At 44.2% G+C, this 26,263-nt stretch overlaps 1 protein-coding gene across 2 annotated transcripts in view; it reads right to left on the bottom strand.

Annotated features, from left to right (window-relative positions):
• Positions 1-26,263, bottom strand: part of LOC138638146 (D-beta-hydroxybutyrate dehydrogenase, mitochondrial-like) — a 45,427-nt gene that overhangs the window by 3,448 nt on the left and 15,716 nt on the right. Inside the window, exons 4-5 of one of the 2 annotated variants that reach the window (XM_069727194.1) lie at positions 13,276-13,428; positions 6,487-7,543 (exon numbers count right to left, since the gene is read on the bottom strand). In XM_069727194.1, coding sequence (XP_069583295.1) covers positions 7,179-7,543; positions 13,276-13,428 — 518 coding nt within the window. In that variant the 3' untranslated portion in view covers positions 6,487-7,178. Of the gene's footprint in view, positions 1-6,486; positions 7,544-13,275; positions 13,429-26,263 lie in introns of those variants that run through there. The other variant, XM_069727193.1, reaches the window with a different exon arrangement.

The raw sequence follows: 26,263 nt of genomic DNA on the forward strand, positions 1-26,263 counted from the left end.
AGTATGACGCTCCGCCGCTAAGGGGAGTGATGGTACGTTTGATGGCACTAAAGGAGTCCTTTTGACCAGGTATCACAAACACACATGACACTTCACACTCCGGCCACCAGGGGGAGTGGTTCTATCTAGTAGGCCACTCCTCACACTCTGGTAAAACTGGGGGTTGGACAGGAAGTTAGGCAGAAAGAGCCCGGGAGAGTTTGGGAGAGGACCTGTCAGGGGTGGGATCCTGACAGCGGTCTAGAAAGAGAACAGATCGTTACAGAGCCGCGCCTGCACTACTTGCGGCGGTATTCTAAGAAAGGACACAAAGCGAAGTTGATTGTGAAGAAGTGAGAAGCGGGATCACAGTGTAAAAGAGATAGAGCCAGGAGGAGTCGTGCCCCTGAGACCGTGGCAACATCCTTCTGAGGCGCATAGCGGTGGCCGGAGCACCGAGAAAGTAAGAGACTTTATGCATTACTTTAACACAGCAGGACAGTTAATTATAGGTTGGCTGTCTCACCTAAGCAGACAAAGGAGGCAACTGTGGGAGAGGGGCGTCTCTAGGGTCCCAGAATAACTCCAGGCCTACGCATCATACGGGTGCGTCCTAACCATATCATCTGGGGGACGAAGAGAGAGAGAAAGAACAACGAACACAGACACAACAGTTGTGAGGACTATCCCGTGGTGCTCAGCAGGGAAGGACTACAACACACAGGCGCTAGTGGGTAGGCACTGATTCCCACCTGCAAAGGGAACTCTGGATGTGTCTTCGGACCGGCCGGTCTCACAGCCCTGTTAGCAGTGCTCTGGATTGCGGATCCCAAAGCCTTCAGTAAAGAGGTAAAGAGACTGCAACCCTGTGCCCTCGATATTTATCGCGCCTCGCACCACGCATCACACCATCACCTTTCATTGGGCGCCCCTTAGCAGGGTCACGGACCGGGTCTAACCACCGTGACGACCCCAATACAGAGACTGAGGGGCATGGTATCGAAAGCTCGTGGCCCTGTGTCTGGGGGCGCTCCAACTATGTTTCTGGAATCCCTCTGCATCTGGAGCCTCACTCCCAGTGACTTTGAGTCTCTTGAAAACGGTGTTTCTGCTGTGCATCTACTACTCTGTGCTCTGACTACCATGCGGTGTTAACCCCATCTGGCTCACATCCAGTATTGCGGTGCTTGCACCATCACGCTTGAGTTCCTTCCTAGGTCTGATGTCTGGAGCGCCTGATGACCGCGGTCTGGAACCTGATGACCGCTGCCTGGAGCTTGATGACTGGTGGTGCCTGTAGTTCGTGTCGGAGGTCCGGAACCGAACGACTCCTGTCTGATGTCTGCCGGTGACCCTGGGTCCAGATGTCTTGATGTCCTGTCTGTACCCTGATGTCCTGCCTGTGTCCTGATGACCTCATGGACCCTGATGTCCTGACGTTCTCGTGTGTCCTGATGTCTTACCTGCATCTTGAAGACCTCATGTTCCCTGATGTCCTTCCTGTGTCCTGATGTAACTGATGAACTGGGCTGCCACGCCAGTGTCCCAGATGTCTATCCAGTATTCCTGTGTCCTGATGCCCTTTCCTGAGTCCAGATGTCCTGTCTGTATCCTGATGTCTTGCCTGCGCCCTGATGTCCTTGTGTACCCTGATGTCCTGCCTATGTGTGCCTCTGGTGGTGTGGAATCGGAAGCCTGACATCGTAATGTTTTGTTTATGTACTGTGTGACTTTACTTTAGTAAACTTTACCTTCTCTATACCTGAAGTTGTGCGGTGTAATCAAGTCCTACGTGTCTCTTTCCTTGTCCACATGCTCAGCTGCCACAGAACCCCGGTCTCTGCCCTCCCCTAGTTTGGGTAGGCCCGGGTCCCCCTCTGTGGTTTAAAGGGTTCGTGTTTCTTCCCCGGGGGACACGTGCCCCACGCCTTCTGAGGTTGGTCGGCTTGGGGGCGTCTATGGGCTGGGCCGCATCTGCGGCTGCAGCTGATCGTGACAGTATCCTGCTCGGTGATGGGGTGAAAGAAGGGAGATTAGGGTACAGCCTCAGGTGAGTGTAGGAGGTGTCCATTCTCCCATTCCCTATCGACAGGGCCCACCATTGTTATTGTTTCCCTGGTGTGTTTGTGCCATCTGTTGACTGACCATTTGGTGGGTCGAGTCACACCGCTCCAGTCACATCGTGACACACAAAATACCCAGTTATGACACCATTCTAAAAATTGCACCCCTCAAAAACACAGTTAATAAGTTTATTAACCCGTCAGGTGGTTCACAAAAATTAACATTTTACTTTTTTCACAAAAATTTTACTTTAGCCACAAATTTAATATTTTCACATGGCAACATGAGATAATGCACCATAAAATTTGTTGTGCAACTTCTCCCGAGTACGCAGATACCCCATATATGTTGGAAAACCACTGTTTGGGCCACGGCAGAGCTTGGAAGGGAAGGAGCACCATTTGAGTTTTAAAGTGCAACATTGTCTGGAATAGATAGCAGATGCAATGTCGCATTTGCAGAGCCCCTGATGTGCCTAAACAATGGAAATCCCCCACAAACCACCCCATTTTGGAAACTAGACTCCTAAAGGAATTTATCTAGATGTGTTCTGAGCACCATGAACCAAGAAGTGATTCACAGAATCTTATAACATTGAGGCAAGAAAAAAAAAATTGGGGCTAAAAGAACATTTTTGTGAGAATTTTTTTTTTAAATTTTGTTCACAAGGGTAATAGGAGAAAATGGAACTAAAAAAATTGTTGTGCAATTTCTTCTGAGTACGCCAATAACCAATATGTGAGGGAAAACTACTGTCTGGGTGCTCGGCAGGGCTTGGAAAGGAAAGAGCGCCATTTGACTTTCTGAAAGCAAAATTGGTTGGAATTGTTCATGGATGCCATGTCAGTTTTGGAGAGTCCCTGATGTGCCTAAACAGTGAAAACCCCCACAAGTGAAAGCATTTTGGAAACTAGACCCCTCAAGGAATATATATAGATAAATTTGTGAGCACCTTGAACCCCCCCCAGATGCTTCACAGAAGTTTATAACATATAGTCGTAAAAATAAACAATCACATTTTTCCCACAAAAAGGTTTTCTTTTAGTAACCATTTTTTTTATTTTCGTAAGGGTGATAGGAGAAATTGGACCCCCAAATTTGTTTTGCAATTTCTCCAGAGTACGCTGATGCCCTCTATGTGGGGAAACACGACTGTCTGGGAACACGGCAGGATTTGGAAAGTAAGGAATGACTTTTTGGAACGCAGACTTTGATGGAAAGGTCTGCAGGTGTCATGTCGCGTTTAAAGAGCCCTTTATGTGCCTAAACAGTGGAACCCCCCTCCCCCACCCCCCCAAGTGACCCCATTTTGGAAACTAGACCCCCCTCAAGAAATTTATCTAAATGTGTGGAAAGCACCTTGAACCCACAAGTGCTTCACAGAATTTTGCAACATTGAACTGTGAAAATAGAAAAAATATTTCCAGCAAAAATGTTGTTTAGCCCCACATTTTTTCATTAAGTACACCAATACCCGACATGTGGTCGAAAACTACTTTTGAGTTATAGTGCAAAGCTAAGAAGGGAAGGAGCGCCATGACACCATGACATATGGATACGTCTAAAGGTCATGAAGGGGTCAAGGTAAAAAAAAGATTGAAAAAAAAAAATTATGGTTGCATAGTCTACCTAACATATAATTATTTAAACAAGCACGCCCAACAAAATTTGTATACTTTTTAATATATTGCAGTCCTCATTATATAGCACTGTGCATTCACAATTGCTCATTTTGCCTTTCTACCGAATTAATACTTCAGTTCTTTATCATGTGATGTCATAGACCTAATGAAAAACTGACTAGCTGAATCCTTCTAAGCACTATGTAGAAACAGAAAGTCAATTTTCTCTGCACAAGTCATGAGTCACTGCAAAAGTCTATGGCATGGGGTTGGATGGGAGCAGCTGGGTCAGGAATTGAAGAGGGGAATGAATCATGCAGGGACAAGAGACTTCCTGTTTCTCTATAGAACAGAGAAATGAGAACAAGCTGGGTAGAAAGGCATAATGAGCAATTGTAAGTACACAGTGCTATATAATATCATGACTGCAATATATTCAGAGGATACAAATTTTGTTGGGAGTTCTTGTTTAAATAATGATATGTTGGGTAGACTATGCAACCATAATTATTATTTTTTTTCAATCTGTGTTTTTGACCTTGACCCCTCCATGACCTTAGATATATCCATATGTCATGGTAGGGTAGGACTGCCCGACCCATGACGTATGGATACGTCATGTTTATTTTGCGTGCACAGGAGTAGCACACCTGCGATCGTACATCATAGCTGATACCCGGCTCTTACTGCCAGGAGTGGTTGAGGGGGAAATCTGCTTTTCTAGCACTTAGAGGCTCTGTATATGGAGTCCGTAAACTATTCTAGGAAAGTCTGTGCTCCAGGAGTCAAATAACACTTTGTCCCTCCCGAGTCTCGCCATGTGTCTTAGAAATTCTGTACAGCCACATATGAGGTATTTCTGCGTTCAGCTGAAATTGTATGACAAATTTGGATGCCATTTTTACCTTTTATTCTCACAGCTGACACCCGGCTCTCATTGCCAGTTGTGGTGCCCGCATAGCTGACTTTAACCCCCTCTACCATTGAATTGGAGACCCCGCGACGTCATCGCGAGGTTCTGATTGTTGCAGTGATGACCCGATATCGTTATGACAACATCCGGGTCACCAGGCAATAGCAAGTTAGTTAGATCATGTGCAGAAGAGCTAAAATTATAGCTCTCAAAATATGGTGATGCAAAAAACTAGTTTTTGAAAACAAAAAAGTGTATTTTAGTGTGTAACAGCAGCCAAACATAAAAACCCGATATACATCTGTTATAGGTGTAATCCCACCGACCCGAAGAATAAAGTTGTCTAATCACTTATACGGCAAGAGGAACAGCACGTTACTGGTAGCACAAAGGCTTTGGAAAAGTGAAATGGCTCTTGCCACTAGTGATGAGTGAATATGCTCGTTGCTCGGGTTTTCCGTAGTACGCTCGGGTGATCTCCGAGTATTTGTTAGTGTTCGGAGATTAAGTTTTCATCGCCTCAGCTGAATGATTTACAGCTACTATCCAGGCTAAGTACATGTGGGGATTGCCTGGTTGCTAGGGAATCCCCACATGTAATCAGCCTGGCTAATAGCTGTAAATCATTCAGCTGCCTTGATGAAAACTTAATCTCCGAACACTAACAAATACTCGGAGATCACCCGAGCGTACTACGGAAAACCCGAGCAACGAGTACACTCGCTCATCACTACTTGCCTCCAAAAGAAATTTAGCAAATTCTGTGCTCCCAAATCCAAATGCCCTCTTCCCTTCTGAGCCCCAGTGTGCCTAATCCACATTTAGCGTCCACATGTTTGGCATTTATGTAGCGATGAGAGCCCCCCTAATTTGCAGGTACATGAGCTGGGCATAATGTACTGGTCACTACATTGACATTAACTTTCCAAAGGGGTATAATTTCCGCAATAGGGTCACTTGAGGAGGGATTCTGCTCTTTTAACACTTAGGGGCTCTGTAATTCTACGCTCAAGGATGCCTCCTGTATAACAGCACTGCTTATCCATACGGTGAAACTCGGGAGGAACGGAGCACTATTTGCCAATAGCGATCCATTCCTCCAGTCTCAATGTATGGCTAAACAGTACTGTACAGCCACAATTGGGGTATTTATACATTCAGCAGAAATCGTGGGACAATATTTGGTGCCATTTATCCCATTTTACCTTGTGAAAATTTAAGATCTGGGGCAAAAAAAAAAATTTTTTGTGGTAAAAGTATCATTATTTTTTTTCTTCATTGCCCAAGGGCATAAAATTCTGTGACCCACCTGTAGTGTCATTATGATCACTGCACCCCTAGATTAATTGAGAGGTGTGGTTTGTAAAATGGGGTCTCTTATGTGGAGGGGGGAGGAGGGTCAGCTTTTCTGGCACCTCAGGGGCTTCGTCAAATGTAACATGGCACCCTCAAACCAGTCCAGCAAAATGTGAACTCCAATATGGCACTTCTACCCTTCTGAGCTTTGCGCTGTGCCTCAAAAGTAGTTTTCAACCACATATAGGTGTATCGGCGTACTCAGGAGAAATTGCACAACACATTTTGGGGTCCATTTTCTCCTGCTATCTTTGTGAAAATAAAACATTGGGGGTAAAATAACATTTTTGGGGGCAATTTTATAATTTATTTCACTGCACTACACTGTGTGTAGAATTATTAGGCAAGTTGTATTTTAGAGGATTATTTTTACTATTGATCAACAACTATGTTCTCAATCAACCCAAAAGACTAATAAATATCAAAGCTTAATATTTTTGGAAGTTGGAGTGTTTTTTTTTTTTAGATTTGGCTATCTTAGGAGGATATCTGTTTGTGCAGGTAACTATTACTGTGCATAATTATTAAGCAACTTAATAAAAACCAAATATATTCCCATCTCACTTGTTTATTTTCACCAGGTAAACCAATATCGCTGCACAAAATTTAGAAATAAACATTTCTGACATGCAAAAACAAAACCCCCCAAAATTAGTGACCAATATAGCCACATTTCTTTATGATGACACTCAACAGCCTTCCATCCATAGATTCTGTCAGTTGCTTGATCTGTTTACGATCAACATTACGTGCAGCAGCCACCACAGCCTCCCAGACACTGTTCCGAGAGGGGGCCATGTCATTATTTTTTCTTCTTTGAGACCTTTACTGGCCAGACACGCTGTGGAGTAGTTGGAGGCATGTGATGGAGCATTGTCCTGCATGAAAATCATGTTTTTCTTGAACGATACCGACTTCTTCCTGTACCACTGCTTGAAGAAGCTGTCTGCCAGAAACTGGCAGTAGGTCTGGGAGTTGAGCTTCACTCCATCCTCAACCCGAAAAGGTCACACAAGTTCATATTTGATGATACCAGCCCATATCAGTACCCCACCTCCACCTTGCTGGCGTCTGAGTTGGAGTGGAACTCTCTGCCCTTTACTGATCCAACTTCTGGCCCATCCATCTGGCCCATCAAGAGTCACTCTCATTTCATCAGTCCATAAAACCTTTGAAAAGTCAGTCTTAAGATATTTCTCGGCCCAGTCTTGACGTTTTATCTTATGTTTCTTGTTCAAAGGTGGTCATTTTTCAGCCTTCCTTACCTCGGCCATGTCCCTGAGTATTGCACACCTTGTGCTTTTTGTTACTCCAGTAACGTTGCAGCTCTGAAATATGGCAAAACTGGTGGTAAATGGCATCTTGGCAGCTTCACGCTTGATTTTCCTCAATTCATGGGCAGTTATTTTGCGCCTTTTTTGCCCAACATGCTTCTTGCGACCCTGTTGGCTATTTGCCATGAAACGCTTGATTGTTCGGTGATTACAATTCAAAAGTTTGGCAATTTCAAGACTGCTGCATCCCTCTGCAAGACATCTCACAATTTTGGACTTTTCAGAGCCCGTCAAATCTCTCTTCTGACCCATTTTGCCAAAGGAAAGGAAGATGCCTAGAAATTAAGCACACCTTATATAGTGTTTTGATGTCATTAGACAACACCCCTCCTCATTACAGAGATGCACATAGCCTGATTTACTTACCGTATATACTCGAGTATAAGCCGACCCCCTAATTTTGCCACAAAAAACTGGGAAAACGTATTGACTCGAGTATAAGCCTAGGGTGGAAAATGCAGCAGCTACCAGTGAATGGCAAAAATAAAAATAGATACCAATAAAAGTAAAATTAATTGAGACATCAGTAGGTTAAGTGTTTTTGAATATCCATATTGAATCAGGAGCCCCATATAATGCTCCATACTGTTCATGATGGGCCCCATAAGATGCTCCATACAAAATACGCCCCATATAATGCTCCATATTAAAATATGCCCCATATAATGCTGCACAAAGGTTAATAATGGCCCCATAAGATGCTCCATAGAAACATTTGCCCCATACAATGCTGCATAATGGTTGATGGTCCCATAAGATGCTCCACACATTATGGCCCAATAAGATGCTCTGCACATTATGCCCCATAAGATGATCCCTACATTATGGCCCCATAAGATGCTCCACACATTATGCCCCATAAGATGCTCCACACATTATGCCCCATGAGATAATCCACACATTATGCTCCATAAGATGATCCATACATTATGGCCCCATAAGATGCTCCACACATTATGGCCCCATGAGATGCTCCATACATTGTGGCCCCAAACGATGCTCCATACATTGTGGCCCCATACGATGCTCCATACATTGTGGCCCCATAAGATGCTCCACATATTTGCCCCATATGCTGTTGCTGCGAATAAAATAAAATAAAAAAAAAAAATCACATACCTCTCTACGCTCAGGCCCCCAGCACTTGCAATAGTCACCTTCCTCGTTCCACGTGCTGCTCTGTCTTCCATCCTCAGCACCTACTGTGCAGAGGGCGGCACACACACTAATCGCGTCATCGTGCCCTCTGACCTGAACAGGAAGTGCAGAGGATGGAAGACAGAGCAGCGCGCAGCGGTGGAACGAGGAAGGTGACTATAGCGCAATGCTCTCCTCCCCCGATATACTCACCTGCTCCCGGCGTGGACCCTGGCAGTGTCTCACTGTCATATGGTCTCCGGGAGCCGGCGGCATCTTCCTGTGTTCAGCGATCACGTACCGCTCATTACAGTAATGAATATGTGTCCATATTCATTACTTTAATGAGCGGTAGCACGTGACCGCTTAACACAGGAAGAGCTGCACGGAGACCATGGGACATGCAGGGACAGCGCCAGGAGCAGGTGAGTATGTGACACCTGCTGCTCCCCCGCCGACCAAACCCCCCCCGCTGACAATGAATCGAGTATAAGCCGAGAGGGTCACTTTCAGCCCAAAAAAGTGGGCTGAAAATCTCGGCTTATACTCGAGTATATACGGCAATTGGTAGTTGGCTCTCAAGCCTGAACCGCTTGGAGTAGGACAACATGTATAAAAAGTAACTTGTGATCAAAATACAACTTGCCTAATAATTATGCACACAGTGTAGGTTATAAACTTCTCTGAGCAGCTGGAGGTTCAAGGTGCTCACCACTCATCTAGATACATTCAATGAGGGGTCTAGCTTCCAAATTGGTGTCACTTGTGAGGGTTTTGCTCTGTTTAGGCACATCAGGGGCTCTCGAAAAGAGACAGGACATCGGCAGACCGTTCCATTAAAGTCTGCCTTCCAAAACATTACTCCTTTTCATCTGAGCCCTGCCGTGAGCCTAAATAGTGTTTTCACCCACATATGGGGTATCTGCATAATCAGGAGAAAATGCACAACAATTTCTCCTGTTTCCCTTGTGAAAATGCCTACATTTGGGTAAAAAAAAATTTTGTGAGCAAAATGTGATTCTTTTACTTTCACGGCTCAACGTTAGAAACTTCTGTGAAGCACCTGAGGTTTCAAGGTTTCGAAAATGGTTTCACTTGTGGGCAGTTTTCACTGTTTAGGCACATCAGGGGCTCTCGAAACACAACATGGCATCCATTAATTAATCCAGCAAATTTTAAATTCAAAAAGTCAAATGGCGCTCCTTCCCTTTCGAGCCTTGCTGTGTACCCAAACAGTGGTTTTTCCCCACATATGTCAGCATGCTCAGGAGAAATTGCATAACAAATTTTGTGGTTCATTTTTTCTTGTTACCCTTGCAAAAATAAAGTACAATTTTTATGACAAAAAGTTAAATGTTCATTTTTTTCCTTCCACATTTCAAAAATTCCTGTGAAGCACCTGAAGGATTACTAAACTTTTTGAATTTGGCTTTCAGCTCCTAGAGGGGTGCGGTTTTTAGAGTGGTGTCACTTTTGGGTAATTTCTTTGTCATATAGACCCCTCAAAGTCACTTTTAACCCTTATGACTTCCTAACAAAAAAAAATATGTTTCAAAATTGTGCTGATGTAAAGCTGACATGTGGGAAATGTTATTTATTAACTATTTTGTGTTATATAACTCTCTCATTTAAGGATATAAAAATCGCAAAAGTTTCAAACTTTTTGCCAAATTTTATTCTTTTTTCACCAATAAATGTCAAATAGAAGAAATTTTACAAGTATGATAACATTCAATATGTCATGAAAGAAACAGTTTCAGAACCAGTGGGAACTATTGAAGCGTTCCAGAATTATTACCACACAAAGTGACACTGGTCAGAATTGTAAAATTTGGCCCTGTCCTGCAGGTGAAAACAGACTTAGGGGTGAAGGGGTTAGCAAGGTGTTTTCACACTATTATCTTATTTTTAGATAAGATCAGAACCTTCACCCACTACTATGTAAGGCCGGTTTCACATGTCAGTGCCTCCCATACGTGTAGTGACAGTTTTCTCACGTAACGGAGACACTGACACAAGTAGACCCGCTCAAATGAATGGGTCTATGCAGATGTCAGCGTGTTTTCACGGACCGAATGTCCGTGTGCAAAACACGCTGACATGTCCATTTTTGTGCAGCTGCACGGATCACACGGACCCATACAAGTCAATAGGTTCGTGTAAACACGTACCGCACACGTCATAGGGTTAAAATTGAAACAAATTGTTTCAATACACGGATGCTACACGGATGGTACACATGGATAGCACACACGGATAGCACACAGATGTGACAAACGGACACACTGACACGGATATCTCCGGTACAGGTTTTTGCAGCGCCGGAAATATTAGGACGTGGGAAACCAGCCTAACGTGGCGGATTGTATATGGTCTTTGATGAATGTATAACTGCAACTTATAATGAATTTGGGCGTACTTCTAAATAAATGAATCCTTTACATCCACAAAGGCTGAGACTTACAGGCCTATAATACTTTAGTTCAGTCACGGTTCTATTTTAAGAGACAGATCTGTGACGAAAGCATGTTCTTTAGAATGAAATGTTAGCTTACACCCACCAGCTTTTACTTCCAACTGGGATGATTAAAATATGCCTTCACTCAACCCATGTGAGAGCCAGTTACTGAATGTACTGTGCACCTCTCTTGACTATTTCTAAGGTAAAAAAAAAAAACTGTTGTGTTTCATAAAATGGCTCACCGTGATATTAAAATGCGTGTTCTAAATTTATAGCCGATATAAAAGGTGGACTTATCACATCCAACCAGCAGCATATTCAATGTAATTTTGCAAGATTGCCTTGTGCAGGCATGTACACTACGGAGGACAGAGAATGAACTTCAATCCAATATTGCAGCCAGCATGCAGCCGGCCGGTAAGGAAAGGGTGAATCAAACACCCGAAAACCCCGCCCCTATGGCTGAAGATTGTTCCCTCCAAATTCAGGTGACAGAGTCCCTTTAAGTTGTGCATTAAAAAGCACCGTGGGCAGGAGATCTCTATAAATCCCATCCACTGTGCAGGATCTGCAAGACAATGCATTTTTTGCGCAGCGAAAATATGTAGCATAAGAAAACTTACCAAAAACACATTAACCTTAAACTGGCATCCATGGGACCAAATAATGCCAGGAAATTATACTGTGAATTATTGGACAATCAAACAAGAAGTATATGAAACTTACCTGTAAGTATTCAGAACATGCACAAAGAAAACACAAAATATATGTCCATGGGAAAATCAGCTTTCATGACGATCTGCCGGAGGATTTCTGATTATCTATACCTTTCTGCTTCTAGTGAATGTAACATACATAGTAACATAGTAACATAGTTAGTAAGGCCGAAAAAAGACATTTGTCCATCCAGTTCAGCCTATATTCCATCATAATAAATTCCCAGATCTACGTCCTTCTACAGAACCTAATTGCATGATACAATATTGTTCTGCTCCAGGAAGACATCCAGGCCTCTCTTGAACCCCTCGACTGAGTTCGCCATCACCACCTCCTCAGGCAAGCAATTCCAGATTCTCACTGCCCTAACAGTAAAGAATCCTCTTCTATGTTGGTGGAAAAACCTTCTCTCCTCCAGACGCAAAGAATGCCCCCTTGTGCCCGTCACCTTCCTTGGTATAAACAGATCCTCAGCGAGATATTTGTATTGTCCCCTTATATACTTATACATGGTTATTAGATCGCCCCTCAGTCGTCTTTTTTCTAGACTAAATAATCCTAATTTCGCTAATCTATCTGGGTATTGTAGTTCTCCCATCCCCTTTATTAATTTTGTTGCCCTCCTTTGTACTCTCTCTAGTTCCATTATATCCTTCCTGAGCACCGGTGCCCAAAACTGGACACAGTACTCCATGTGCGGTCTAACTAGGGATTTGTACAGAGGCAGTATAATGCTCTCATCATGTGTATCCAGACCTCTTTTAATGCACCCCATGATCCTGTTTGCCTTGGCAGCTGCTGCCTGGCACTGGCTGCTCCAGGTAAGTTTATCATTAACTAGGATCCCCAAGTCCTTCTCTCTGTCAGATTTACCCAGTGGTTTCCCATTCAGTGTGTAATGGTGACATTGATTCCTTCTTCCCATGTGACATTCTACATTATATTTCATTTCAGTCCTGGATATTGAGATCTTTTACATTATGAAATTGTAAATTACAGAGATTTCACATCCATTAAAATGAAACAGATGTGTTACAGGTGTCACGAATTTTACTTGAAGCCAGTGTGTACAGTGCTTTAAAGGGGTTGTCCTCTTTTAGAAATCATTATACCATATGCTCAGGTATCTATGAGCTCTGTGATTGACTGCTGTATTGTTGTCGTGACGTCACCACTGCAGCCAAACAGAGCAAACAGGAGCAGCACTAGACATGGGAAGAGTAAGGCTAGGTTCACATTGCGTTAGTGCAATCTGTTTAGCGCATACGCTAACGGAATGCGCTAACGTAATGTCCAAAAAGGGATTGCGTTTGGCAATCCCGCTAGCGCAGATGCCCGATCTGCGCTAGCGAAGAACGGACCCTGAACGCTGCAAGCAGCATTCGAGGTCCGTCCGAAAATAATGGGACATTGCTGACGCATGCCAAAAATGGCATACGTTAGCGATGCGTTAGCACATTGCGGTCAATGGGTGCGCTAATGGATCCGTTACATAGCGTTAATTGCGACAATTGCGCATGTAATGGATTCAGTTAGCGGACACCCACTAACGCAATGTGAACCCAGCCTAAGTAGTACATTTTTATTTATTTTTTTAAACTATGGCATAACATTTTCTATAAGAGAAGAATTCCATTAAATATCACCAGCTTTGTTTTCTCTTTTGGTTGGTAACAATGTGATATAACTCACCTTTACTCTCGCGTACTAATGGTAAGAATGCTTTTGTGACTCTTATTGTTCCCCACAAGTTCACTTCTGCCACTTCTTTATACGTGTCTAAACTTGTAAATTCTATGTCTCCAAATGTCGAAATTCCAGCATTATTCACCAGACCCCACAAACCTGCAAAGGAAATTAACTGTATGGTCAAATTTTCATACAAGATACAGTCCCTGGAATCTGTGATTTCTTCTAGTTCAAGCCACTGCTCAATTTCTGTACAAGTTATTTCACTTCATTCTTAATTCGTTTGATGGAATGACAAATAAAAGTACATTGGAGCCCCTCTAAAAAGCATAAAAAAAATGGTATTAGTGACTTGCACAAGTTTTCGGCCAAGAACCATAGCCAGAAACCAGTGTCACCCCGGCTGGATCTTAAAAGTATATTTTCTTTGAAATGCTTCAGTGTTAATATACCTGGCTGAAATTGCGCAATCAGGTTCTGATTTATGCTGCCCACCGTTTTGGTAGCATGAATCAGAAGAAAAGTTCGGGTTTACTGACTTGGGTGGACTAACTATATTAAAATGTAACCTTTATTAAGATATTAAAATACTTTTTTTTCTTATCCACCATACTATTAGTGCAGTCTATTCTCTCTCACCTTTATTATAAGTCAGATTTGGATACTAACAATCAAATAAAACATGTTCTTCTACTTGTACATGTTACTAGATTTCATGGAGCAGCTGCACTGTATTTTACTTCCTACCTATACACAATTATCATTGCACGCTGCCCTAAGCCAGAAAGGCACTGGAAAACCCCTATTACCCAGCACAGATGCCTAAGGCCGGCTTCACACTCAGCGTATGAAAATACGGTCCGTTTTTTACGGCCGTAATACGCTGAAAAGTCTCCAAAATAGTGGTCCGCAGCTCCTCCGTAGGCAGGGTGTTTCAGCGTTTTTTGCACATGGCATCCTCCGTATGTAATCCGTATGTCATCCGTACTGCGTGTTTTTATCGCAGGCTTGCAAAACCGACATACGGCTATACAAGGGATCCATGTGTTTAAAAAAAAAAAAACATATATACTGATATATATATATATATATATATATATATATATATGTCAGTAGACACATATATGTATATATATTAATATTTCATCCAGCGCGATATAGCAGAAAGCCGGTAATTCAATTACCGGCTTTCGCTTTCTCCTTCCTAAACCCGACATGATATGAGACCTGGTTTACATACAGTAAACCATCTCATATCCCCATTTTTTTTGCATATAATAATAATCTTTATTTTTATATAGCGCTAACATATTCCGCAGCGCTTTACACACATTATCATCACTGTCCCCATTGGGGCTCACAATCTAAATTCCCTGTCAGTATGTCTTTGGAATGTGGGAGGAAACCGGAGTACCCGGAGGAAACCCACGCAAACACAGAGAGAACATACAAACTCTTTGCAGATGTTGTCCTTAGTGGGGCTTGAACCCAGGACTCCAGCACTGCAAGGCTGCTGTGCTAACCACTGCGCCACCGTGCTGCCCTGTGCATATTCCACACTACTAATGTCAGTAGTGTGTCTATGCAAAATTTGGCCGTTCTAGCTAGTGAATTAAAGGGTTAAATGGCGGAAAAAATTGGCGTGGGCTCCCGCACAATTTTCTCCGCCAGAGTAGTAAAGCCAGTGACTGAGGGCAGATATTAATAGCCTGGAGAGGGTCCACGGTTATTGGCCCCCCCCTGGCTAAAAACACCTGCCCCCAGCCACCCCAGAAAAGGCACATCTGGAAGATGCGCCTATTCCGGCACTTGGCCACTCTCTTCCCATTCCCGTGTAGCGGTGGGATATGGGGTAATGAAGGGTTAATGTCACCTTGCTATTGTAAGGTGACATTAAGCCAAATTAATAATGGAGAGGCGTCAATTATGCATAGACACACTACTGACATTAGTAGTGTGGCATATGCAAAAAAAATGGGGATATGAGATGGTTTACTGTATGTAAACCAGGTCTCATATCATGTCGGGTTTAGGAAGGAGAAAGCAAAAGCCGGTAATTGAATCACCGGCTTTCTGCTATATCGCGCTGGATGAAGTAATAATATATATACATATATGTGTCTCAATGACATATATATATATATACCTATTCTATGTGTACACATTTATTCTACCTATTCTACTGTAAGCTGTCAGTGTGATTTTACTGTACACCGCACTGAATTACCGGCTTTTCTCTCTCTAACACCACTGCGTATTCCTCGCAAGTCACACTGCTGGTCCGTGTGTAATCCGTATTTTTGGGGCTTCCATAGACTTTCATTGACGTTTTATTTGTGCAATACGATGACAAACGCAGCATGCTGCGATTTTCTACAGCCGTAGAAAGCCGTATAATACTGATCAGGAAAATACGGCATATAGGAGCAGGGGCATAGAGAATAATTGTGCCGTATTTTATGCGAGTTTTACGGACGTAGTTTCTGCGCTCTTACGTCTGTAAAACTCGCTAGTGTGAGGCCGGCCTTATAGTAATAAGCTTTGATCAACAAATATTGCTACTATTGCTAATATTGCTAAGGGGAACCTAACACATTATCAGCACAGTAGTTTGTATGTGTTTAATATGTAAGACTGTCTGTTATAGGAGTTATAATTGCAGCAGTATAATTCACTAACCGTGTGTCTAATAAGGTGCATCAGAAATAACTCCTCGTATAAAGAGTATTTAATTCCCTGTAGGAAATAGAAACTTGAAAATTGATATTTCCTAAATAAATCAAAGGGATTAGTAGCAATATTTCATGAGCAAAGCATTACTATAAAGCATATGCGCAGGGTAATACCAGCAGCTAGGGGTTTTCTAGGCAGGTTCCCAGCAACGAGAATCGCCTATTTGTGGCTGCTGGGTACACATGAATTAGCCAAATTTATGTGCTAAGTATTCTCAATTTTTCCAATTGTCTAGAGCAGTAATGCAATTCAGATTTCATAGATTTCATGTTTGCAAGCTAGAGCACTACAGAGTGCAACTTTATTTCTTGGCTTTACAGGTGCTTCTCACAAAATTAGAATATCAACAAAAAGTTAATTTATTTCAGTTCTTCAATACAAAAAGTGAAACTCATTATATAGAGTCATTACAAACAGAGTTATTTATTTCAAGTGTTTATTTCTGTTTATTTTCATGATTATGGCTTACAGCCAATGAAAACCCAAAAGACATTATCTCAGTAAATTACAATACTTTATAACACCAGCTTGAAAAATTATTTTAAAATCCGAAATGTTGGCCTACTGAAATGTATGTCCAGTAAATGCACTTAATACTTGGTCAGGGCTCCTTTTGCATCAATTACTGTATCAATGCAGCATGGCATGGGCGTGATCAGCCTGTGGCACTGCTGAGGTGTTATGGAAGCCCAGGTTGCTTTGATGGCAGCCTTCAGCTCATCTACATTGTTGGGTCTGGTGTCACATCTTCATCAGTCTCTATGGGGTTAAGGTCAGGTGACTTTGCTGGTCGATCAAGCACAGTGACACTGCTGTTTTTAAACCAGGTATTAGTACCTTTGGCAGTGTGGACAGGTGCCAAGTCCTGCTGGAAAACAAAATTTCCATCTCCATAAAGCCTGTTCGCAGAGGGGAGCATGAAGTGCTCTAAAATTTCCTGGTAGACAGCTGCGCTGACTTTGGTCTTGATAAAACACAGTGGACCTACACCAGCAGATGACATGGCTCCCCAAACCATCACTGATTGTGGAAACTTTACACTAGCCCACAAGCAGCTTGGATTGTGTGCCTCTCCACTCTTCCCCCAGACTCTGGGACCTTGATTTCCAAATGAAATGCAAAATTTACTTTGATCTGAAAACAACACATTGAACCACTGAGTCCAGTTCTTTCTCCTTGGCAGAGGTAAGACGCTTATGGCGTTGTCTATTAAGCATGAGTGGCTTGACACAAGGAATGCGACACTTGTAGCCCATGTCCTGGATTCGTCTGTGTGTGGTGGCTCTTGAAGCAATGACTCCAGCAGCAGTCCACTCCTTGTGAATCTCCCCCAAATTTTTTAATGGCTTTTTCTTTACAATCCTTTCAAGGCTGCGGCTATCCTGATTGCTCATGCACCTTTTTCTACCACAATTTTTCCTTCCACTCAACTTTCCATTAATATGCTTGGATACAGCACTCTGAACAGCTAGCTTCTTTAGCAATTACCTTTTGTGGATTACCCTCCTTGTGGAGTGTGTCAATGACTGCCTTCTGGACATCTGTCATATCAGCAGTCTTCCCCATGATTGTGGAGCCTACTGAAACAGGCTAAGGGACCTTTTTAAATGCTTAGGAAGCCTTTCCAGGTTTTTTTAATTATTCTAATTTACTGAGATAATGACGTTTGGGTTTTCATTGGCTTGCTACTCAGTCATCAGCATAAACAGAAATAAACACTTGAAATAGATCACTCTGTAATGGCTCAATATAATATACAAGTTTCACTTTTTGTATTGAAGAACTGAAATAAATTAACTTTTTGATGATATTCTAATTTTGTGAGAAGCACCTGTATATGGAGATAGCTACTATTAGTAAGCATCAGTATTTTGATATTTGTCTACATGCCCATGTAGCCTGCTTAGGAGGGTTGATCCTACTGACAGATTCCCTTTAAAGCCTCGCTTAAAATAAGACATTATGATGATCACTGTTATTAATTATAATTGAACAGAATGTTAACATTCTATTCAAAGAAAAAAATTATATATGGCATCCACTACAGCATTGTATGGTAGCCCAATGTAATATTGTACTGTCTACGAGCGCTGCCACTCAGTCTCCAGCCTATGTGCATCAGGCCAGGGGAGGACATATAGTTGATGCAGCGCACCGGAGCAGGAAGGGGGCCCTTGCAGGGTGGCTAATAATGAGGGTAATCCGGCCAGTTTCTTGGAGCCAAAGGCTACGTGAGGCTCATGGCCAGATTGCCCTCATGTGTGGTGTGCCGGGCAGGGAGCAATCCTGCAGCTCCGCTGCCTACAGAAGTAAGTGGCAGGGCGCAGAGAGCAATTCTGCAGCTCATCTACCTACAGGCAGATATGGCAGCGGAGCTACAGGAACACATCCTCAGTTTCCTGCCCGGCGCTTTCTCCGTGACACAGGCTCACGCGGCTTGATGATGTCAGCCGGACAGAGAGGCGAGTGTGTTTTGTTTGTTTTTTTCCCAATACACTGGGGAGAGGATAATAAGGGGTGGAAGGGGAGAACAATGATGGAATGTATGGGAGAGAGGACAATGATGGGGTGGATGGGAGGACAATAACAGAATGTGGGAGAGGACAGTGACGGAATGTGTAGGAGAAAGGACAATGGTGGGATGTCTGGGAGAAAGGACAAAATGATAGAATGTGTGGTAGCATGGACAATGATGGGGTGGGGAAAGGACAGCAATGGGAGTGGAGAGAGGACAATGGGAAGGTGGGGGAGAGGACAATAATGGGGAGAGGACAATGAGGGATGTGGGGGAGAGGAAAATGAGGGATGTGTGAAGGAGAGGACGACAATGATGGGGTGGGAAGAGGACAATGATGGCATTTGTGGGAGAGAGGACAATGATGGGATGGGGAGATGATAATGATATGTGTGGGGGAGAGTACAATGATGTGGGTGGGGAAGAGGACAATTATGGGGGTGGGTGAGGACAATAATGGGATGTGTGGGACAGAACATTGATGTCATGTGGGAGAGAGGACAATGATGGCAGTGGAGACAGGACAGTGATGGGGTGGGGGAGAGGACAATGATGGGATGTTTGGTAGAGAGGACAATGATATGGGTGGGAGTGAGGACATTGGGATGCATGGGAGAGAGGACAATTATGGGGGTCGGAAGAGGATAACAATGGGATGTGTAGGAAGGAGGACAATGATGTGGATGAGGGAGAGCACAATGATGTGGGTGAGGAAGAGGACAATGAGGGCTGTGGGGAAGAGGACAATGTGGAATGTCAGGGAGAGGACAGCGTAGGTGGTGGGGGAGAGTGTTATGACCTGGTGGTTAAGAGGCCACACTGAAATGACCTGGTGGCTAAAACGCAACATAGAACGAGCTCTGTTGTGAATTCTGTGGCAGAGCTCCCTCCTGTGGTCACAAGTGGTACTTCGGCTGATTCTCTCTGGGAGCTTCCGTTTGTGGAGGAAACTGGTACTGCTGCTTCTGAGTTTCCTTCCTCAGGTGATCTGGTGAGGTCGTTAGGTGCTTCTCTACTTAACCCCACCTAATGCTTTGATTCATGCTTCCTGTCAATGTTCCAGTGTTGGACTTGTGTTTCTCTGGATCATTCCTGTGGCCTGCTGCTCTGCATAGCTAAGTGCTTCTTTGCTATTTGTTGCTATTTTTTCTGTCCAGCTTGTCTATTTGTTTTGCTGGAAGCTCTGGGACGCAAAGGGTGTACCTCCGTGCCGTTAGTTCGGTACGGAGGGTCTTTTTGCCCCCTTTGCGTGGTTTTCTTTAGGGTTTTGTGTAGACCGCAAAGTTATCTTTCCTATCCTCGTTCTGTCTAAGAATATCGGGCCTCACTTTGCTGAATCTATTTCATCCCTACGTTTGTCTTTTCATCTTACTCACAGTCATTATATGTGGGGGGCTGCCTTTTCCTTTGGGGTATTTCTCTGAGGCAAGGTAGGCTTATTTTTTCTATCTTCAGGCTAGTTAGTTTCTCAGGCTGTGCCGAGTTGCATAGGGAGCGTTAGGCGCAATCCACGGCTGCCTCTAGTTGTGTTTGGAGAGGATTAGGATTGCGGTCTGCAGAGTTCCCACGTCTCAGAGCTCGTTCTATTATTTTGGGTTATTGTCAGATCACTGTATGTGCTCTGACCTCCATGTCCATTGTGATTCTGAATTGCCTTTCATAACAGTACAGGAAGCCCAAAGTACTAATGATTCTCAATAGAGGGAAAAAAGAAGTTCTGAGACCATTTTTTTTCTTGGCTTTGTGTTTTGTCTTTTTTTTCCCCTAGACATTTGGGTGGTTCAGTACACAGGTGTAGCGATGGACATTAGAAGTCTGTCTTCATTTGTGGATCAGATCTCGGCAAGAGTACAAAAGATTCAAGACACTATTGATCAGAAATCTATGGTAGAACCAAGAATTCCTATTCCTGACTTGTTTTTTGGAGATAGAACTAAGTTTCTGAGTTTCAAAAATAATTGTAAGTTATTTCTGGCCTTGAAACCTCGTTCCTCTGGTGATCCAGTTCAACAGGTTTTGATTATTATTTCTTTTTTGCGCGGCGACCCTCAGGACTGGGCATTTTCTCTTGCGCCAGGAGATCCTGCATTAAGTAATATCAATGCGTTTTTCCTGGCGCTCGGATTGCTGTACGATGAGCCTAATTCAGTGGATCAGGCAGAAAAGAATTTGCTGGCTCTTTGTCAGGGTCAGGATGAGATAGAGGTATATTGTCAGAAATTTAGAAAGTGGTCCGTGCTCACTCAATGGAATGAATCTGCGCTGGCAGCTATGTTCAGAAAGGGTCTCTCTGAAGCCCTTAAGGATGTCAAGGTCGGATTTCCTATGCCTGCTGGTTTGAATGAGTCTATGTCTTTGGCCATTCAGATCGGTCGACGCTTGCGTGAGCGTAAATCTGTGCACCATTTGGTGGTATTACCTGAGCTTAAACCTGAGCCTATGCAGTGCGATAGGACTTTGACCAGAGTTGAACGGCAAGAACACAGACGTCTGAATGGGCTGTGTTTCTACTGTGGTGATTCCACTCATGCTATCTCTGATTGTCCTAAACGCACTAAGCGGTTCGCTAGGTCTGCCACCATTGGTACGGTACAGTCAAAATTTCTTCTGTCCGTTACCTTGATCTGCTCTTTGTCATCATATTCTGTCATGGCGTTTGTGGATTCAGGCGCTGCTCTGAATTTGATGGACTTGGAATATGCTAAACGTTGTGGCTTTTTCTTGGAGCCCTTGCAGTGTCCTATTCCATTGAGAGGTATTGATGCTACGCCTTTGGCCAAGAATAAGCCTCAATACTGGACCCAGCTGACCATGTGCATGGCTCCTGCACATCAGGAGGATATTCGCTTTCTGGTGTTGCATAATCTGCATGATGTGGTCGTGTTGGGGTTGCCATGGCTACAAGCCCATAATCCAGTATTGGATTGGAAATCCATGTCGGTGTCCAGCTGGGGTTGTCAGGGGGTACATGGTGATGTTCCATTTTTGTCAATTTCGTCTTCCACCCCTTCTGAGGTTCCAGAGTTCTTGTCTGATTACCGGGATGTATTTGATGAGCCCAAGTCCGATGCCCTACCTCCGCATAGGGATTGTGATTGTGCTATCAATTTGATTCCTGGTGGTAAATTCCCAAAAGGTCGACTGTTTAATTTATCCGTGCCTGAGCACACCGCTATGCGCAGTTATGTGAAGGAATCCCTGGAGAAGGGGCATATTCTCCCGTCATCATCGCCATTAGGAGCAGGGTTCTTTTTTGTAGCCAAAAAGGATGGTTCGCTGAGACCTTGTATAGATTATCGCCTTCTTAATAAGATCACTGTTAAATTTCAGTACCCCTTGCCTTTGTTATCTGATTTGTTTGCTCGGATTAAGGGGGCTAGTTGGTTCACCAAGATTGATCTTCGTGGTGCGTATAATCTGGTGCAAATCAGGCGAGGCGATGAATGGAAAACTGCATTTAATACGCCCGAGGGTCATTTTGAGTATCTAGTGATGCCATTCGGACTTGCCAATGCTCCATCAGTGTTTCAGTCCTTTATGCATGACATCTTCCAAGAGTACCTGGATAAATTCCTGATTGTGTACTTGGATGACATTTTGATCTTCTCGGATGATTGGGAGTCTCATGTGAAACAGGTCAGAACGGTTTTTCAGGTCCTGCGTGCTAACTCTTTGTTTGTGAAGGGATCAAAGTGTCTCTTTGGTGTGCAGAAGGTTTCATTTTTGGGGTTCATCTTTTCCCCTTCTACTATCGAGATGGATCCTGTTAAGGTCCAAGCCATCCATGATTGGACTCAGCCGACATCTCTGAAAAGTCTGCAAAAGTTCCTGGGCTTTGCTAATTTTTATCGTCGCTTCATCTGCAATTTTTCTAGTATTGCCAAACCATTGACCGATTTGACCAAGAAGGGTGCTGATTTGGTCAATTGGTCTTCTGCTGCTGTGGAAGCTTTTCAAGAGTTGAAGCGTCGTTTTTCTTCTGCCCCTGTGTTGTGTCAACCTGATGTTTCTCTTCCGTTCCAGGTCGAGGTTGATGCTTCTGAGATTGGAGCAGGGGCTGTTTTGTCGCAGAGAGGTTCTGATTGTTCAGTGATGAAACCATGCGCTTTTTTTTCCAGGAAGTTTTCGCCTGCTGAGCGGAATTATGATGTGGGCAACCGAGAGTTGCTGGCCATGAAGTGGGCATTCGAGGAGTGGCGTCATTGGCTTGAAGGAGCTAAGCATCGCGTGGTGGTATTGACTGATCATAAGAACCTGACTTATCTCGAGTCTGCTAAGCGTTTGAATCCTATACAGGCTCGTTGGTCGCTGTTTTTTGCCCGTTTTGACTTTGTGATTTCGTACCTTCCGGGCTCTAAAAATGTGAAGGCGGATGCTCTGTCTAGGAGTTTTGTGCCCGACTCTCCAGGTTTATCTGAGCCGGCGGGTATCCTCAAGGAAGGAGTAATTGTGTCTGCCATCTCCCCTGATTTGCGGCGGGTGCTGCAAAAATTTCAGGCTAATAAACCTGATCGTTGTCCAGCGGAGAAACGGTTTGTCCCGGATAGGTGGACAAATAAAGTGATCTCTGAGGTTCATTGTTCGGTGTTGGCTGGTCATCCTGGAATCTTTGGTACCAGAGAGTTAGTGGCTAGATCCTTTTGGTGGCCGTCTCTGTCGCGGGATGTGCGTTCTTTTGTGCAGTCCTGTGGGATTTGTGCTCGGGCTAAGCCCTGCTGTTCTCGTGCCAGTGGGTTGCTTTTGCCCTTGCCGGTCCCGAAGAGACCTTGGACACATATCTCTATGGATTTTATTTCAGATCTTCCCGTCTCTCAAAAGATGTCAGTCATTTGGGTGGTCTGTGATCGCTTTTCTAAGATGGTCCATCTGGTACCCTTGTCCAAGTTGCCTTCCTCCTCTGATTTGGTGCCATTGTTCTTCCAGCATGTGGTTCGTTTGCATGGCATTCCAGAGAATATCGTTTCTGACAGAGGTTCCCAGTTTGTTTCGAGGTTTTGGCGAGCCTTTTGTGGTAGGATGGGCATTGACTTGTCTTTTTCCTCGGCTTTTCATCCTCAGACTAATGGCCAGACCGAACGAACCAATCAGACCTTGGAAACCTATCTGAGATGCTTTGTTTATGCCGATCAGGATGACTGGGTGTCCTTTTTGCCTTTGGCTGAGTTCGCCCTTAATAATCGGGCCAGCTCGGCTACCTTGGTTTCGCCATTTTTCTGCAATTCTGGGTTCCATCCTCGTTTCTCTTCAGGACAGGTTGAGTCTTCGGACTGTCCTGGTGTGGATACTGTGGTGGACAGGTTGCAGCAGATTTGGACTCATGTAGTGGACAATTTGACCTTGTCCCAGGAGAAGGCTCAACGTTTCGCTAATCGCAGACGCCGTGTGGGTCCCCGACTTCGTGTTGGGGATCTGGTTTGGTTATCTTCTCGTCATATTCCTATGAAGGTTTCCTCTCCGAAGTTTAAACCTCGTTTCATTGGTCCTTATAGGATTTCTGAGGTTATTAATCCTGTGTCTTTTCGTCTGACCCTCCCAGATTCTTTTTTCATACATAACGTCTTCCATAGGTCATTGTTGCGGAGATACGTGGCACCTATGGTTCCATCTGTTGACCCTCCTGCCCCGGTTTTGGTGGAGGGGGAATTGGAGTATATTGTGGAGAAGATTTTGGATTCTCGTGTTTCAAGACGGAAACTCCAGTATCTGGTTAAATGGAAGGGTTATGCTCAGGAGGATAATTCCTGGGTTTTTGCCTCTGATGTCCATGCTCCCGATCTTGTTCGTGCCTTTCATGTGGCTCATCCTGGTCGGCCTGGGGGCTCTGGTGAGGGTTCGGTGACCCCTCCTCAAGGGGGGGGTACTGTTGTGAATTCTGTGGCAGAGCTCCCTCCTGTGGTCACAAGTGGTACTTCGGCTGATTCTCTCTGGGAGCTTCCGTTTGTGGAGGAAACTGGTACTGCTGCTTCTGAGCTTCCTTCCTCAGGTGTCCTGGTGAGGTCGTTAGGTGCTTCTCTACTTAACCCCACCTAATGCTTTGATTCATGCTTCCTGTCAATGTTCCAGTGTTGGACTTGTGTTTCTCTGGATCATTCCTGTGGCCTGCTGCTCTGCATAGCTAAGTGCTTCTTTGCTATTTGTTGCTATTTTTTCTGTCCAGCTTGTCTATTTGTTTTGCTGGAAGCTCTGGGACGCAAAGGGTGTACCTCCGTGCCGTTAGTTCGGTACGGAGGGTCTTTTTGCCCCTTTGCGTGGTTTTCTTTAGGGTTTTGTGTAGACCGCAAAGTTATCTTTCCTATCCTCGTTCTGTCTAAGAATATCGGGCCTCACTTTGCTGAATCTATTTCATCCCTACGTTTGTCTTTTCATCTTACTCACAGTCATTATATGTGGGGGGCTGCCTTTTCCTTTGGGGTATTTCTCTGAGGCAAGGTAGGCTTATTTTTTCTATCTTCAGGCTAGTTAGTTTCTCAGGCTGTGCCGAGTTGCATAGGGAGCGTTAGGCGCAATCCACGGCTGCCTCTAGTTGTGTTTGGAGAGGATTAGGATTGCGGTCTGCAGAGTTCCCACGTCTCAGAGCTCGTTCTATTATTTTGGGTTATTGTCAGATCACTGTATGTGCTCTGACCTCCATGTCCATTGTGATTCTGAATTGCCTTTCATAACAGAGCTCTGAGAAGGTGGTATCTCTACTGACCGCAGTCCCTAATCCTAACAACACAACTAGAAATAGCCGTGGGATGTTCCTGACACTCCCTAGACACCTCGTCACAGCCTCAGATATAACTACCCCTAAAGAAGGAAATAGAAAGCTATCTTGCCTCAGAGAAACCCCCAAAAGGAAAGACAGCCCCCCACAAATATTGACTGTGAAAGGAGAGGGAAATGACGAACACAGAAATGAAATTAGATTTCAGCAAAGGTAGGCCAAAACTAAACTAGATAGACAGAGCAAAGGATACTGTGCGGTCAGTATAAAAACTACAAAATCCACGCAGAGTTTACAAAAATGAACTCCACACCGACTCACGGTGTGGAGGGGCAAATCTGCTTTCCCAGAGCTTCCAGCTAGCCTGAATAAGACATATTGACAAGCTGGACAAAGACAAAATGCAAAGCAATAGAGTCCAAACAAATGGACAAACAAACTAGCAAAACTTATCTTTTGCAGACAAGGACTGGCCATATGAGAAATCCAAGGGAAGAATCCAATCCAACCAAGAACATTGACAGCAGGCATGGACTAAAGCCCAGAGCAGGTTTAAATAACAAACCCAGGCAAGGCGATTAGTGAAGGCAGCTGCCACAGCTACCTAACGGAGCAGCAGTTCCACTTGAAACCACCAGAGGGAGCCCAAGGGCAGAACTCGCAAAAATACCATTAGCAACCACAGGAGGGAGTTCCAGAACGGAACTCACAACAGTACCCCCCCCCCCTTGAGGAGGGGTCACCGAACCCTCACCAGAGCTCCCAGGCCGATCAGGACGAGCCAAATGGAAAGCATGAACCAAATCGGGAGCATGAACATCGGAGGCAACAACCCAAGAATTATCCTCCTGGCCATAACCCTTCCACTTGACCAGATACTGAAGCTTCCGCCTCGAAAAACGAGAATCCAAAATCTTCTCTACCACATATTCCAATTCCCCCTCAACCAACACCGGAGCAGGAGGATCAACGGAGGGAACCATAGGTACCACATATCTCCGTAACAAGGATCTATGGAACACATTATGAATGGAAAA

Source organism: Ranitomeya imitator, chromosome 5 (assembly GCF_032444005.1).
Source record: "Ranitomeya imitator isolate aRanImi1 chromosome 5, aRanImi1.pri, whole genome shotgun sequence".
NCBI classification, from domain to species: domain Eukaryota; kingdom Metazoa; phylum Chordata; class Amphibia; order Anura; family Dendrobatidae; genus Ranitomeya; species Ranitomeya imitator.